Genomic DNA, 15751 nt, shown 5'->3' with positions numbered 1-15751 from the left:
CCCTTGTCCAGCTTTGTGCATTTCAGCAGCTGCGTTGTGTCATTCGTCATTGGTATCGCCCATCGCCTTCCAGCTGCCCGCTAGCAAACATGGCCAGACAGGGTTAGGGGTGCCAACTGATGCCCTCCTGCATTTACTAAGATGGGAGTTCTGTTGAAGATGGGATGTTTCTCATAGCAACCAATCAGATTGTATCTATTATCTTCTAGCAGGTGCTACATAAATAAGAAGTAGTTTCTCATTGGTTGCTACGGGCAACATCACGTCTTCAATAGAACTCCGTCCTTAGTACATTTACCCCGTCTGCCTGCCCCATGTTCATCTATGAGGTAACGCACTGAGTACCAGTCAGGTCGCCATGTCGGACAAGACTTCCAGGGGTCAAAGCTTCTAAAATTGAATAGAGGGTATGTTGCCGATAGCAACCATTAAGATTCTATCTATCATTGTCTCGTAGAAATGATAGACAGGATTTGATAGGCTCACGCCTTGCTGGGACCTCGGAATGGTCATGTGGTTTTGTAGGGGTCCCACATGGCGTCTCTCTCTCTGGATGTTTTACATAGACATCCATTGCAGGCAGTGGGGGAACACCCACATCATTCGATGGTCGCCGACCATGGAATGATGTCGAAGGCACACGCACATCTGAGGTAACCTTATCTGCGTTGTCAATCGGAAGGAAGTGGGTGGGCAGCTGACATCCGGTGATGTCAGCTGCCCATCCCCGGTGCCCACCTCACAGGGCGATTTCCATGGGAACACTATCTACTGCCCGCAATCTTGGGTGCGTGCACCCGGCAAAGTCTGTTTGCATAACATCAGTCCCCATGCGAACGAACGCCAGCTGCTAACGGACCAGAATAAGGTCCTATGTCGGCATCTCTCTGCGTGACGGTCATTGCGTCACTATGTCGGCGTCTGTGAGTTACGGAGCCCATTTCTTTGTTCGCTGTGAAAGGAATAATGTATCGGACAGTAACGTACAATGATATCTGTGCTACAATGTAATACATAAGTATCGGTCAGACTGTGATATACATATTGCAGGTCTGACGCCATTTGTACATAGAACAGCAATAACGCACTGTACATACATAGACCTAATGCTACCTGATCTCAGGACAGACCCAGGGGTGCAGATACCCCCACACTGCACAATATGTGGGTGATCACATTTATTTATTGCAACTTCACTTAAAATATATTATAAAATATTATGGGATTAGACATACGTCATAAAGTATCCCAACATATTGTTACACATGGTCTCCTACCAGATGGAACCTTAGTAATACTACAGGATCCTTGTGATGAACCTGGATGGAAGTCCCAACTCGCATTCCCTATCCAAAGTCAGATTTACAGCCAAATGCTCCCCTGTAACCAACGCGTTTCACCAGGATCAGTCTTTGTCAAGGCAATGGGACTGTGGAGCACCAACCTTCTGTTCATATGGGAGGCAGGAAACCCTAATCCGGCCAGGGGACGATATAACAGTGTTTATCAGCCTCTCATTATACAGTTATTGAATTATATCGTCATCTGATGTATACTGGAATGTTTAAGAGGAATATTTCTAGATGACTCTACCAACCAGGGTTAGAAATGGTGGCTTTCCAGAGCAATATAAGATTAGATGCCGGTAGTGCTTATTACTCCTTTGTGTGCTAAAATGTCATAAGAGAAAGTGAAAGCAATTTTTGTCGGGACACCGATCTGTTTCAAACTTGCTGCATATGGAGAGAGGGAGCTGTGAAGACAAGGACTGGAGGTAGGAGCAGATAGGGACTGGGGGTGGGACGGAGAGTTCGTGGTCTAAAAACTGTCACAGCTCAAAGTGAAAGAAAACGGTCACAGCTCAAAGTGAAAGTACATTGCTGAAGCCGTCATTTTGACAGCGTTTAACGAGTATGCTGTGTAATAGTGTATAATGTTATGGCTATAATCTAATCGCGTTATTCATAATGAGACCAATTACCATCTTCAATAGAACTCCCATCTTAATAAATGAACCCGTCAGTAATAAAAGCAGAGGCGCGGGGAACTCACAGGTACCATTTATTGTATGTAAATAACAATGTATTTCCCTTGTTGCAGAAGGTTCCACCTAATAGAAATCCATGATTCTCTTCAGTGACCCCACTCTGGAATTGGAGGCTCCCCAGTTGCTGTATCTCCTGTACTCGTCGGGTCGCAGGAAGTACTGGTTTCCCCGGAAGCCGGGCTGCTCATAGAGGATCCAGTATCCCTCCAGCACGTTGCAGGACAGAACGTCATGTACGCCAAAGCTTTCATGGATGTTAGAGCAGTCGCTCACGTACTCCTTCATCTGACCGCGGAAGTCTTCTCTCTCGTACAGTCTGATCCTATAGGTGCCGTGGTGCTGCAAAGGGAGTATTGTATCACAAAGCAGGAAATACTGTAATATATACTGTACTGTAATATATACTGTAATGTAATATATACTGTACTGTAATATATAATGTAGGATGTACTGTAATATATACTAATGTACAGTCTGATCCTATACGTGCCGTGGTGCTGCAAAGGGAGTATTGTATCACAAAACAGGAAATACTGTAATATATACTGTACTGTAATATATGATGTAATGTAACATATACTGTACTGTAATATATAATGTAGGATGTACGGTAATATATACTAATGTACAGTCTGATCCTATACGTGCCGTGGTGCTGCAAAGGGAGTATTGTATCACTAAGCAGGAAATACTGTAATATATACTGTACTGTAATATATAATGTAGGATGTACTGTAATATATACTGTACTGTAATACTGTACTGTACACCTTGAAAAAGCTGCCCCTAGTGACAGCGAAACGCGTTGGAGATCTAATAGGACCTGCAGTGGACATTCCATCCACCACCTGCTTAATCTTCTGGACTTTAAAATCTCCTGGAATACTTGAATACCTGGCACAGTGCACTTTAAAAAGCTCTTGGACTGGGATTTACAAACTGGCGTTATCAATTGGAGTACCTACCCCACGCTTAAGGAATACGCACTTTTGGAGAGGATCCTTAACAACAGCAAAGTCTCTCGTAGACTGGGACACCTCCAGCGATCCATCGGGAACCCTTATTGGACTCCAGCTACCCTACATCCCCCTATTCCACCCAGGTTGAGATACACCAGAGCAGGTTATACTATTGGTCCTTTTGATATCAAGCAATCTATTTTGTTTTTATCAAACTATTTTTTATATATTTTTATTATATGTATTATCTCCTATATATTTGGCTACATCTGTCACTCAAAGTGGGTGTCTGTGTCTATAACGCTCTGTTCCTGGACTTTCCTCTTAATGTGTGATTGCCTTCATCTGTGCTGAACACCTTTCTGAGAAATTAACCTGTTTAAAACAGGTGATGGCAATCATACATTAAGGGGAAGTCTAGAAACAGAGCATTGTGTCCCTCCTGGAGAGGGTCATGTTGGGAGGTATGTGACAGAGAACCTTACCAGTGAGCCCACAGACAGTGCCAGACACCCACTGCCTTCCCATGTTGCCCAGCACTGCTACTCCACAGCCACCAGATGAGCGCCCCCCTCCCGCGATTTGCAGCAAAACCTCCCCCCCGCGCGCCCCCCCTCCCGCGATTCGCGGCAAAAACACCCGCTCCCCCGCAACCCCCCCTACCGCGATTCGCAGCAAAAACACCCCCGCGACCCCTCCTCCCGCGATTCGCTGCAAAAAGAACCCCCCCACGACCCCTCCCGCAATTCGCAGCATAACCACCACCCCGCGACCCCCCCCTCCCGCGAATCGCGGCAAACCCTCCCCCGTGTGCCCCCCCCCCCCCGATTCGCGAAAAAAAACACCCCCCCCGCGACCTCCCTCCCACGATTCGCGGCAAAAAGAACCCTTCCGCGACCCCCCCTTGCACGATTGGCGGCACCCCCCCTGCGACCCCCCTTCCGCGATTCGCGGCACCCCCCCCCCCCCCCGCAATTCGCAGCAGCCCCAGGATTAAATGGCACATGCAAAACACTGACATGGCTATGGTCGACAATGAAAAAGGTTGACATGAGTTTTTGAAGATTTATTTTTAATTTTTCATATTCATTGTCATGTGTCGACATGGACACCAATGAAGTGGCACACTTATGTCAACATTTACATGTGTTGACCTTTCTGTGTTGATTTTTTCTTGTGGCGATTCGCGTCACCCCCCCCGCAACCCCCCTCCCGCGATTCGCGGCACCCCCCGTGACCCCCCACCTCCCGCAATTCGCGGCAACCCCCCACCGGAACCCCTGTGAACCCCGCCCTCCCGCGATTCGCGGCACCCACCCCCGCGACCCCCCCTCCTGCAATTCGCGGCACCCCCCCGTGATTCGCGGCAGCTCCAGAATTAAATTGCACATGGAAAACACTGACATGGCTATGGTCGACAATGAAAGAGGTTGACATGAGTTTTTGAAGTTTTTTTGTAATTTTTTGAATATTTTCATATTCATTCTCATGTGTCGTCATGGACACCAATGAAGTGCCACACTTATGTCAACATTTACATGTGTTCACCTTTCTGTGTTGATTTTTTTCTTGTGGCGATTCGCGTCACACCCCCCGCAACCCCCCCTCCGGCGATTCGCGGCACCCCCCCGCGACCCCCCCCCTCCCGCAATTCGCGGCAACCCCCCACCGGAACCCCCATGAACCCCGCTCTCCCGCGTTTCGCGGCACCCACCCCCCGCAACCCCCCCCCCTCCCGCAAATCGCGGCACCCCCCCGCGATTCGCGGCAGCCCCAGGATTAAATGGCACATGCAAAACACTGGCACGGCTATGGTCGACAATGAAAAAGGTTGACATGAGTTTTTGAAGATTTATTTCATTTTTTGAATGTTTTCATATTCATTGTCATGTGTCAACATGGACACCAATGAAGTGGCACACTTATGTCAACATTTACATGTGTTGACCTTTCTGTGTTGATTTTTTCTTGTGGCGATTCGCGTCACACCCCCCAGCAACCCCCCCTCCCGCGATTCGTGGCACCCCCCGTGACCCCCCACCTCCCGCAATTCGCGGCAACCCCCCACCGGAACCCCTGTGAACCCCGCCCTCCCGCGATTCGCGGCACCCAACCCCGCGACCCCCCCCCCCTCCCGCAATTCGCGGCACCCCCCGTGATTCGCGGCAGCTCCAGAATTAAATTGCACATGGAAAACACTGACATGGCTATGGTCGACAATGAAAAAGGTTGACATGAGTTTTTGAAGGTTTTTTTTGGAATATTTTCATATTCATTCTCATGTGTCGACATGGACACCAATGAAGTGCCACACTTATGTCAACATTTACATGTGTTGACCTTTCTGTGTTGATTTTTTCTTGTGGCGATTTGCGTCACCCCCCCCCCCCCACAACCCCCACTCCCGCGATTCACGGCACACACACACACACCTCCCACGCGATTCTCTGCACCCCACCCCGTGACCCCCCCTCCCGTGATTCGCCGCAACCCCCGCCCCGTAACCCCCCCCTCCCGCAATTCGCGGCACCCACCCCCGCGACCCCCCCTCCCGCAATTCGCGGCACCCCCCCGCGATTCGCGGCAGCTCCAGAATTAAATTGCACATGGAAAACACTGACATGGCTATGGTCGACAATGAAAAAGGTTGACATGAGTTTTTGAAGTTTTTTTTTCATTTTTTGAATGTTTTCATATTCATTCTCATGTGTCGACATGGACACCAATGAAGTGCCACACTTATGTCAACATTTACATGTGTTGACCTTTCTGTGTTGATTTTTTCTTGTGGCGATTCGCGTCACACCCCCCCCACCCCCCCCCCCCGCAACCCCCACTCCCACGATTCACGGCACACACCCACCCCCCCGCGATTCTCGGCACCCCACCCCGTGACCCCCCCTCCCGTGATTCACGGCACACCCCCCGCGACACCCCCTACCATGATTCGCCGCAACCCCCGCCCCCGTAACCCCCCTCCCGCGATTTGCGGCAACCCACCCCGCGACCCCCCTCCCGCGATTCTCTGCAATCCCTCCCCTCCCGCGATTCGCAGCATCCACCCCCCCACAACCCCCCCTCCTGCAATTCGCGGCACCCCCCGTGACCCCCCTCCTGCAATTCGCGGCACCCTCCGCGACCCCCCCTCCCGCGATTCGCGGACACCTAAGTTGCAATACAGGGCATCTTTCATACAATTCTAACCATATTTCTCATATACAAACGTTCACAAATTAAGGGGGCGCAGCCCCTTACGACGGTGTGAAGAGCGCCCGTAGGGCGCGATGAATCACCTAGTATGTAATATTTGCCTATTAAATTTTTCCTTATATGTATTGGTTGACTCATTAAAATTTATGAGCGCTGCAATATCTCTTTTTCTTCATATTTTCATGTGGGGACCTGACTAGTCCCTCATTGCAGCTGCTCACCCTGAGAGAACAGCCTTGGTCAGCGCTCTAAGCAGTTTTTCTGCAACTTATCTCTGTACTGTAATATATACTGTACTGTAATATATAATGTACAGTCTCATCCTATATGTGCCGTGATGCTGCAAAGGGAGCATTGTATCACCAAGCAGGAAATACTGTAATATATACTGTACTGTAATATATAATGTACTATGATATATAATGTACTGTAATATATACTGTATTGTAATATATAATGTAGGATGTACTGTAATATATAATGTACTGTAATATATAATGTAGGATGTACTGTAATATATACTGTACTGTAATATATACTGTAATATGTACTGTACTGTAACATATGCTGTACTGTAAAATATACTGTACAGTCTGATCCTATATGTGCCATGATGCTGCAAGCATTGTATCACCAAGCAGGAAATACTGTAATATATACTGTACTGTAATATATAATGTACTGTAATATATAATGTACTGTAATATATACTGTATTGTAATATATAATGTAGGATGTACTGTAATATATAATGTACTGTAATATATAATGTAGGATGTACTGTAATATATACTGTACTGTAATAAATACTGTACTGTAATATTAACTGTACTGTAATATATACTGTACTGTAATATATAATGTACAGTCTGATCCTATATGTGCCGTGATGCTGCAAAGGGAGCATTGTATCACCAAGCAGGAAATACTGGAATATATACTGTAATATATACTGTACTGTAATATATAATGTACTATGATATATAATGTACTGTAATATATACTGTACTGTAATATATAATGTACAGTCTGATCCTATATGTGCTGTGATGCTGCAAAGGGAGCATTGTATCACCAAGCAGGAAATACTGGAATATATACTATAATGTACTGTAATATATAATGTAGGATGTACTGTAATATATACTGTACTGTAATATAGAATGTAGGATGTACTGTAATATATAATGTACTGTAATATATAATGTACGATGTACTGTTATATATACTGTACTGTAATATATAATGTAGGATGTACTGTAATATATACTGTACTGTAATATATTATGTACAGTCTGATCCTATAGGTGCTGTGGTGCTGCAAAGGGAGCATTATATCACCAAGCAGGAAGTACTGTAATATATAATGTACTGTAATATATAATGTATGATGTACTGTAATATATAATGTACTGTAATATATACTGTATTGTAATATATAATGTACGATGTACTGTAATATACTAATGTACAGTCTGATCCTATACGTGCCGTGGTGCTGCAAAGGGAGCATTGTATCACAAAGCATGAAATACTGTTATATATAATGTACTGTAATATATAATGTACGATGTACTGTAATATATAATGTACTGTAATATATACTGTATTGTAATATATAATGTACGATGTACTGTAATATATAATGTACTGTAATATATATTGTACAATGTACTGTTATATACAATGTACTGTTATATATATATATATATATATATATATATATATACTGTACTGTAATATATACTGTACTGTAATATATAATGTACAGTCTGATCCTATATGTGCCGTGGTGCTGCAAAGGGAGCATTGTATCACAAAGCAGGAAATACTGTAATATATAATGTACTGTAATATATAATGTAGGATGTACTGTACTGTACTGTAACATATAATGTACCGTAATATATAATGTAGGATGTAACATAATATATAACGTAGGATGTACTGTAATATAGAATGTATGATGTACTGTAACGTACTGTATAATGTATGATGTTCTGCAATATTTAATGTACCATAATATATATATAATATAATATAAGTAGGATATACTGTAATCTGTAATTTGTAACGTACTGTAATATATAATGTGTGGCGTACTGTAACATATAATGTACCATAATATATAATGTAGAGTGTACTATAATATATAATGTATGATATATAATGTATGATGCACTGTAATATATAATGAATGATGTACTGTAACAAATCATGTATGATATGCTGTAATATTTAATGTGGTATGCTGTACTGTAATATTTAATGTACAGTAATATATAATGTAGGGTGTACTGTAATACAGGTATATAATGTACGGTAAAATATAATATCTTATGTACCATAATATACAATGTATGATGTACTGTAATATTTAATGTATGATGCACTGTAATATATAATGAATGATGTACTGTAAAATATAATTATGATGTGCTGTAATTAATTTAGTATGATGTACTGTAATATATATAATGTAATATAATGTACAGTAATATATAATGTAGGGTGTACTGCAATGTATAATGTAGGATGTACTGTAATACAGGTATATAATGTACAATAATATATAATGTATTATCTACCATAATATATAATGTATGATGTACTGTAATATTTAGTGTACAGTAATATATAATGTGTGATGTACTGTAACATATAATATACCGTAATATTTAATGTAGGGTGGTACTCTAATACATAATATAGGATGAACTGGTGGCGTCTGGGGGATTCGTAAGGCTGAGAAATTTGCAGCTTTGCGAGACAACCAGAATAAGGAGCAGTGTGTAGGTACAGTGTGTAGGTACAGTGTGTAGGTACAGTGTGTAGGTACAGAGTGTAGGTACAGTGTGTAGGTACAGAGTGTAGGTACAGAGTGTACAGTAGGTACAGAGTGTAGGTACAGAGTGTAGGTACAGTGTGTAGGTACAGTGAAACTGCGAATGGCTCATTAAATCAGTTACAGGAGAACTTACTTGTGGAATTGAATGACAAGATCTAACGGAGTCATTGAGCCCCAGCCAGCTCTGGTAGTCCGGGTACTCTCCCCGCTTCAGGTAATACTGGTGCCCCATGTAGTTGGAGCGTTCATATATCACCCAGCAGCCGCTCAGTACCCGGATGGAGTTGCAGCGGGCCAGGAATGAATGTATATCCGCGCTGTCCCCAGAACATTCGTGGGACTTTCCTTGGAAGTTCCGGTCTTCGTAAAAAATTATCTGTAATTATATAAATGAAATGACCATTAGCTGTTCATTAAATAACTAATTGGAAACTGCATTTTTGTATCAAGAAAGAAAGTAAGAAAGAAAGAAAGAAAGAAAGAAAGAAAACAACAGTTTGAAACTATGGGGGTGATTCAGGTTGGTTTGCAAAAGCAAACACCTTCTTTATTGGACAAAACCGTGCTGCACTGCAGGTGGGGCAGATGTAACATGTGCAGCGAGTTATATTTGGGATGTTGCCCATAGCAAGTGGAATCTGTTTGGTTACTAACATCTTAGTAAATAAACCCCAATGCATGGTGGGATGACGCTGTATTGCGCAGGCAGGTAATGTGGGTGCACTGAGAGTGTATACACAGAGGGAGAGAGAGATGTGATCTAGTAAAGAACAGACATAAATCAGGCATTGGTTATTTCAGTTCTCACTCATTTGTCATTAAACAAAACATTGGGAGTAATTCATGTTGGTTCGCTAACCAGCGAAAATCACTGCTCACTGAGCGCTGAAACGCCATACGCCCGCCCCTCAGCGCCAAATCCCCTCGGTACCATGCAAGGGGATGGGTGCGCTAACTTATATAATATAATGAATAACTGTATTATGCAGCGTATGTCCGGGCGGTTACTAACCATACCTCTGATCTACGATCTCTCTACCGGCTGCAAGAGGAATATATATATATATATGTCTAGTGTCTGATAATGTGTCTCCGAAACACCCATCTGTTGGCAGCGAGTCAAACTACATCTCTTTCTCTCTTACACATGCACAAACACATAGGCAATCACAAGGTAGCAGACTAGCTTCCGAATCTTTAACAGCGGCATCCACTTCAGTTGGTGTGGGCGGAGCTGGGAACATTGTAGTGTAGTGCAGGAACCGGGCAAATGGGGATTAGCTACTGTAGGTCTTATTTTTAGGGTAGGAACCGTTCTGTAGAATTATCGAGGTAGGTCTTGTTATCGGGGAAACACGGTAGTAATTCTATATTTGAGTCTTGCATCATTATTGAAAAAGTGGACCCGAGGGAGATTGTTAGTATTAAAGTGTAATTGTTAGCGCTGTGACAACTTTCCAATTTTAATGTACAGAGTGTAAGTGTAATATACAGAGTAATTCTGGCCACACATCAGACCAACTTTCCTCCAACCATCCAACTAGTTGGTTGGATGGAATACAAATCTGGTTCTGGATGGGAGCAGAGGACAATGATCAATTTGCTCACAAACCCAGGAAAATGGTCAAAAACATTCAGTGAAATGATTTACATCAAACAGATACAACTGCGTTACTTTGTCTGAGCGACAGGTTTTGTCTGTTTCCGGATTTTCGGAGCAAATTTACTGAATTACAAATTACATTTGCTCCCATCCAGCACATGCAAAAAGATGGGTGTATCCAAAAACAGCACAAGATGACAAGGTTCAGCAGCTGGTAAGAGTCCCCAAGTGTTACGTCAATACAACACTCAATTGGGCAAGTGAAAGATATATATTGTGTAAACGTGCAAGGGTAGCGCTATGCGGTGTCACAAACCCTATATACTGTATCTATGCCATCCAGTACATATAGAATATTAATGTACCGTAATATACTGTAGAGTGTACTCTAATGTATGATGTTATATTTGTGTGTACTTCATGTGTTTGATGTGTTCGTTTCTACAACATAAATACAAGATACCTCATTTAAATATAAAAATATTCCAAAATACTAATCTGTTATCCAAAATTCTTCTGGTGCCGAGCATTTTGGATAAGGGATATTCAACCTGTATACAGAGTGTAACTAATATACAGAGTAAGTGTAATACACAATGTAACTAATATACAGAGTAAGTGTAATACAGAGTAACTAATATACAGAGTAACTAATATACAGAGTAAGTGTAATAAAGAGTAACTATTATACAGAGTAACTAATATACAGAGTAAGTGTAATACAGAGTAACTAATATACAGAGTAACTAATATACATAGTAACTAATATACAGAGTAAGTGTAATACAGAGTAATTGTAATACAGAGTAACTAATATACAGAGTAACTAATATACAGAGTAAGTGTAATACAGAGTAACTAATATACAGAGTAACTAATATACAGAGTAAGTGTAATACAGAGTAACTAATATACAGAGTAAGTGTAATACAGAGTAACTAATATACAGAGTAACTAATATACAGAGTAACTAATATACAGAGTAAGTGTAATACAGAGTAACTAATATACAGAGTAACTAATATACAGAGTAACTAATATACAGAGTAAGTGTAATACAGAGTAATTGTAATACAGAGTAACTAATATACAGAGTAACTAATATACAGAGTAAGTGTAATACAGAGTAACTAATATACAGAGTAACTAATATACAGAGTAAGTGTAATACAGAGTAACTAATATACAGAGTAACTAATATACAGAGTGACTAATATACAGAGTAAGTGTAATACAGAGTAAGTGTAATACAGAGTAACTAATATACAGAGTAACTAATATACAGAGTAAGTGTAATACAGAGTAAGTGTAATACAGAGTAACTAATATACAGAGTGTAACTAATATACAGAGTAAGTGTAATATACAGAGTAACTAATATACAGAGTAACTAATATACAGAGTAACTAATATACAGTGTAACTAATATACAGAGTAACTAATATACAGAGTAAGTGTAATAGACAGTGTAACTGATATACAGAGTAAGTGTAATACAGAGTAAGTGTAATACAGAGTAACTAATATACAGAGTAACTAATATACAGAGTAAGTGTAATACAGAGTAACTAATATACAGAGTAACTAATATACAGAGTAAGTGTAATACAGAGTAACTAATATACAGAGTAAGTGTAATACAGAGTAACTAATATACAGAGTAACTAATATACAGAGTAACTAATATACAGAGTAAGTGTAATACAGAGTAACTAATATACAGAGTAACTAATATACAGAGTAACTAATATACAGAGTAAGTGTAATACAGAGTAATTGTAATACAGAGTAACTAATATACAGAGTAACTAATATACAGAGTAAGTGTAATACAGAGTAACTAATATACAGAGTAACTAATATACAGAGTAAGTGTAATACAGAGTAACTAATATACAGAGTAACTAATATACAGAGTGACTAATATACAGAGTAAGTGTAATACAGAGTAAGTGTAATACAGAGTAACTAATATACAGAGTAACTAATATACAGAGTAAGTGTAATACAGAGTAAGTGTAATACAGAGTGTAACTAATATACAGAGTAAGTGTAATATACAGAGTAACTAATATACAGAGTAACTAATATACAGAGTAACTAATATACAGTGTAACTAATATACAGAGTAACTAATATACAGAGTAAGTGTAATAGACAGTGTAACTGATATACAGAGTAAGTGTAATACAGAGTAACTAATATACAGAGTAACTAATATACAGAGTAAGTGTAATATACAGAGTAACTAATATACAGAGTAAGTGTAATATACAGAGTAACTAATATACAGAGTAAGTGTAATACAGAGTAACTAATATACAGAGTAAGTGTAATACACAGAGTAACTAATATACAGAGTAACTAATATTCAGAGTAAGTGTAATACACAGTAAGTGTAATACACAGAGTAACTAATATACAGAGTAACTAATATACAGAGTAAGTGTAATACAGAGTAACTAATATACAGAGTAACTAATATACAGAGTAAGTGTAATACAGAGTAAGTGTAATACACAGAGTAACTAATATACAGAGTAAGTGTAATACAGAGTGTAACTAATATACAGAGTAAGTGTAATACAGAGTGAAGGCTCCTGTTACCTTGCCCATGGTTACAGCCAGCGATTGGAAATGTCCAGGATTCCCGTGGTCTGACTGAGCCTCTTATATATCCGCATACCCCATACAATGAAATGTGCCTACCCAATGAGTGCCGGGGGCATTATTGTGTGCCACCGTATGACTGTACTTTTATTGCTGGCTATTCATGTAGGGTTTACAGATCTGTGTAACTCAGCACAACCTTTATATGCTCACATTGTAACCTGAACAGAAAGGGAAATGTCTGGCAAAGGAACAAATAATATATATATATATATATATATGTATTCAGTCACCCAAACAGCTGGTGACAGCGAGGCAGAATACGGGGGACATATACTGTACGTATGGAATCAATTGTGTTCCGGTTTTGTCCTAGGAGCGAATACTGTATACCATCTCTTATATATTTAGCTACATCTGTCACTCAATCTGTGAGTGTGTCTATTACGCTGGGCGGAGTCAGAAACATAATTAACATTCACTAATACCGGAGGGGGCTTCCAGGCAAGTACCCTACAGGAATCCAGGCGGGTGCCTTTATAAACCATTGCTAGGCACTGCACTGCCACGCTTACAGTACCTGAGGCCCTCAGAACCGTGGGGCCCCTCACAAGCTTGGGGCCCGGTACAGGTGACCCGCTTGACCTCCCTCTCGCCTGCACTGCCTGGTCAGGGCCGCACTTCTGGCTGCTCCGTTGCAGCGCTGCACCCACTTCCGCTTTGGGGATCTACCTCTCAGCTCCGCTCAGTTTAGCCTGCGTCTCGCCCCCTCACACACCAGGCCCTGGTCCACGTGCTGCTTACTCGGCGCCGGGCTCTCCTATTCACTGCCGCCATGTGCCTGCCTCCTGCACAGCAGCCGTCTCCCTCTCTCTCCCGGCACGCTGCTCACTCTCCACGCCAACCTTCGCGCACAGCAGAAAACTCCTCCTTCCTTTCTTGGAGCCCTTGGGACACCAATCAGTGCAGGGCTCCTCTGTTACCACCCTCCAGAGGGCAGGTAATCCTGCTGGGTCCTACGGCCCTATATGTTACTTGCTTGTCAAAGCTGCTGCGGGGTGGTTGCCTAGCAACCCCCGTGGTCCGTGCTGCAGGCCACAAACAATTGAAAAAGGGCAGCATTGGCCACCAATGATTCTGTGGCCCAAAAGTGGGGTACCCCAATTGCAGGGTACCACATTTGTACAGGGGTGGGTGCTTACATATAGATGGTATAAATGGCGGTTTTTGTGACAATTCTTTTAATGGGTGCCAACATCAGAATCCCAACTGACGGGCTATTCTCGTTCCTGGGGTCTACGACCCCCATAGGGAGAGAATAGAACCTGTACCCCCCTGTCGGAGTACCAGCAGTCGGTACTCCGATGTTAGTATACTAACCGTCAGATCCCAACTGTCGGAGCGTCATACCCCTTCCAACAGACCCAGGAGGAGGCTGCCTGGTGTCCTGTGTTGGGGAGTTTCCCTGTAGCCGTAATCCTCAGACTTTCTCTGAAAAGCAATCTTTGGGGGGGGGGGGGGGGGGGGCTTTGCCTTTTTTCTGTATCTGTAGCATTTTGTAATTTGGTAGAAGTCACACCAGGACCCCAAACAGTTCGGCATCCCGGACCATTTATCCTAAATAGGGGCTCTGCGGATCAGTACTATAGCTCTGATTATACAAGCTGAGAGCTTAGCCAATCAGAGGGCTGCCCAGTGTTGTAAACAAATCTGCCGCCACCGATGACCCCCGCCACCCACTAGCGCTACTTCTAGCACTGCGCTACTCTGCCGCCCTCTGCCCACCCTCTTCCAGCACCCGATGTGCCATCTCAAGATGTCATGCGACATTGGTTGCTGAAAGGGGGCAAGTTTTGCACCTTAAGATGCGATGGGATTCGATGGACACCGTCCTGATTGAGCTATTTGGGGGGCACTAATATTAATCTTGCCTCCGGGCAACTGGGATGAACTTACGCCACTGATGCGGTTTAAAGTTAAAAAAATGGGATGCGGTCATTTGGTCTACAACATTATGGTCGACAGTCATTAGGTCGACATGGGGAAAGGTTGACATGGGGAAAGGTCAACATGGGAAAGGTCGAAAGGTCATTAGTTCGACAGGTCATTAGTTCGACAGGTCATTAGTTCGACATTATCTGGGTCGACAGTCAAAAGGTCGATATGGGGATTTTCACTGTTTTTTGAGCCGACATGTGCCGACAGGCGGTATTTCATGCCCTACCATCTACTAGGGTGTGGTGGGAGAATAAAATAGTGTGCCGAGTGTAGGGAGGCACCGTGCCCGACGCATAGCGAGCGCAGCAAGAGATGCGAGGGGATGTGGTGCACTTTAAACTGTGTCCATGTTGACTGTGTTGACATTCAGGTAAAAAAAACAGTGAAAAACCCCATGTCGACCTTTTGACTGTCGACCTACACAATGTCGAACTAATGACCTGTCAAACTAATGACCTTTCGACCTACAACCATGT

General features: G+C 42.4%; 1 protein-coding gene across 1 annotated transcript; it reads right to left on the bottom strand.

The window, feature by feature from the left end:
- Positions 1–2098: 2098 nt before the first annotated feature.
- Positions 2099–14319, bottom strand: LOC146019581 (gamma-crystallin 2-like). The gene is made up of 3 exons (XM_083152075.1): positions 14082–14319; positions 9198–9440; positions 2099–2386 (listed from the first exon to the last, which is right to left on the bottom strand). The coding sequence occupies exons 1-3, from the start codon at positions 14112–14114 to the stop codon at positions 2111–2113; spliced, it is 552 nt and encodes a 183-aa protein (XP_083008201.1). The 5' UTR covers positions 14115–14319; the 3' UTR covers positions 2099–2110.
- Between the last annotated feature and the right edge of the window lie 1432 nt (positions 14320–15751).

Source organism: Crinia signifera, chromosome 7 (genome assembly GCF_055691185.1).
Source record: "Crinia signifera chromosome 7, ASM5569118v1, whole genome shotgun sequence".
Taxonomy (NCBI): Eukaryota; Metazoa; Chordata; class Amphibia; order Anura; family Myobatrachidae; genus Crinia; species Crinia signifera.
This window is presented reverse-complemented; position numbering and strand designations above follow the sequence as displayed.

Coding starts and splice junctions, on each gene's coding strand:
- LOC146019581 (XM_083152075.1), bottom strand. CDS start 14,114: ATGGCGGCAGTGAATAGGAGAGCCCGGCGCCGA. Junction 9,441..14,081: donor ATAGGAGAGCCCGGCGCCGA/GTAAGCAGCACG, acceptor ATATAATTACAG/ATAATTTTTTACGAAGACCG. Junction 2,387..9,197: donor CTTGTCATTCAATTCCACAA/GTAAGTTCTCCT, acceptor CTCCCTTTGCAG/CACCACGGCACCTATAGGAT.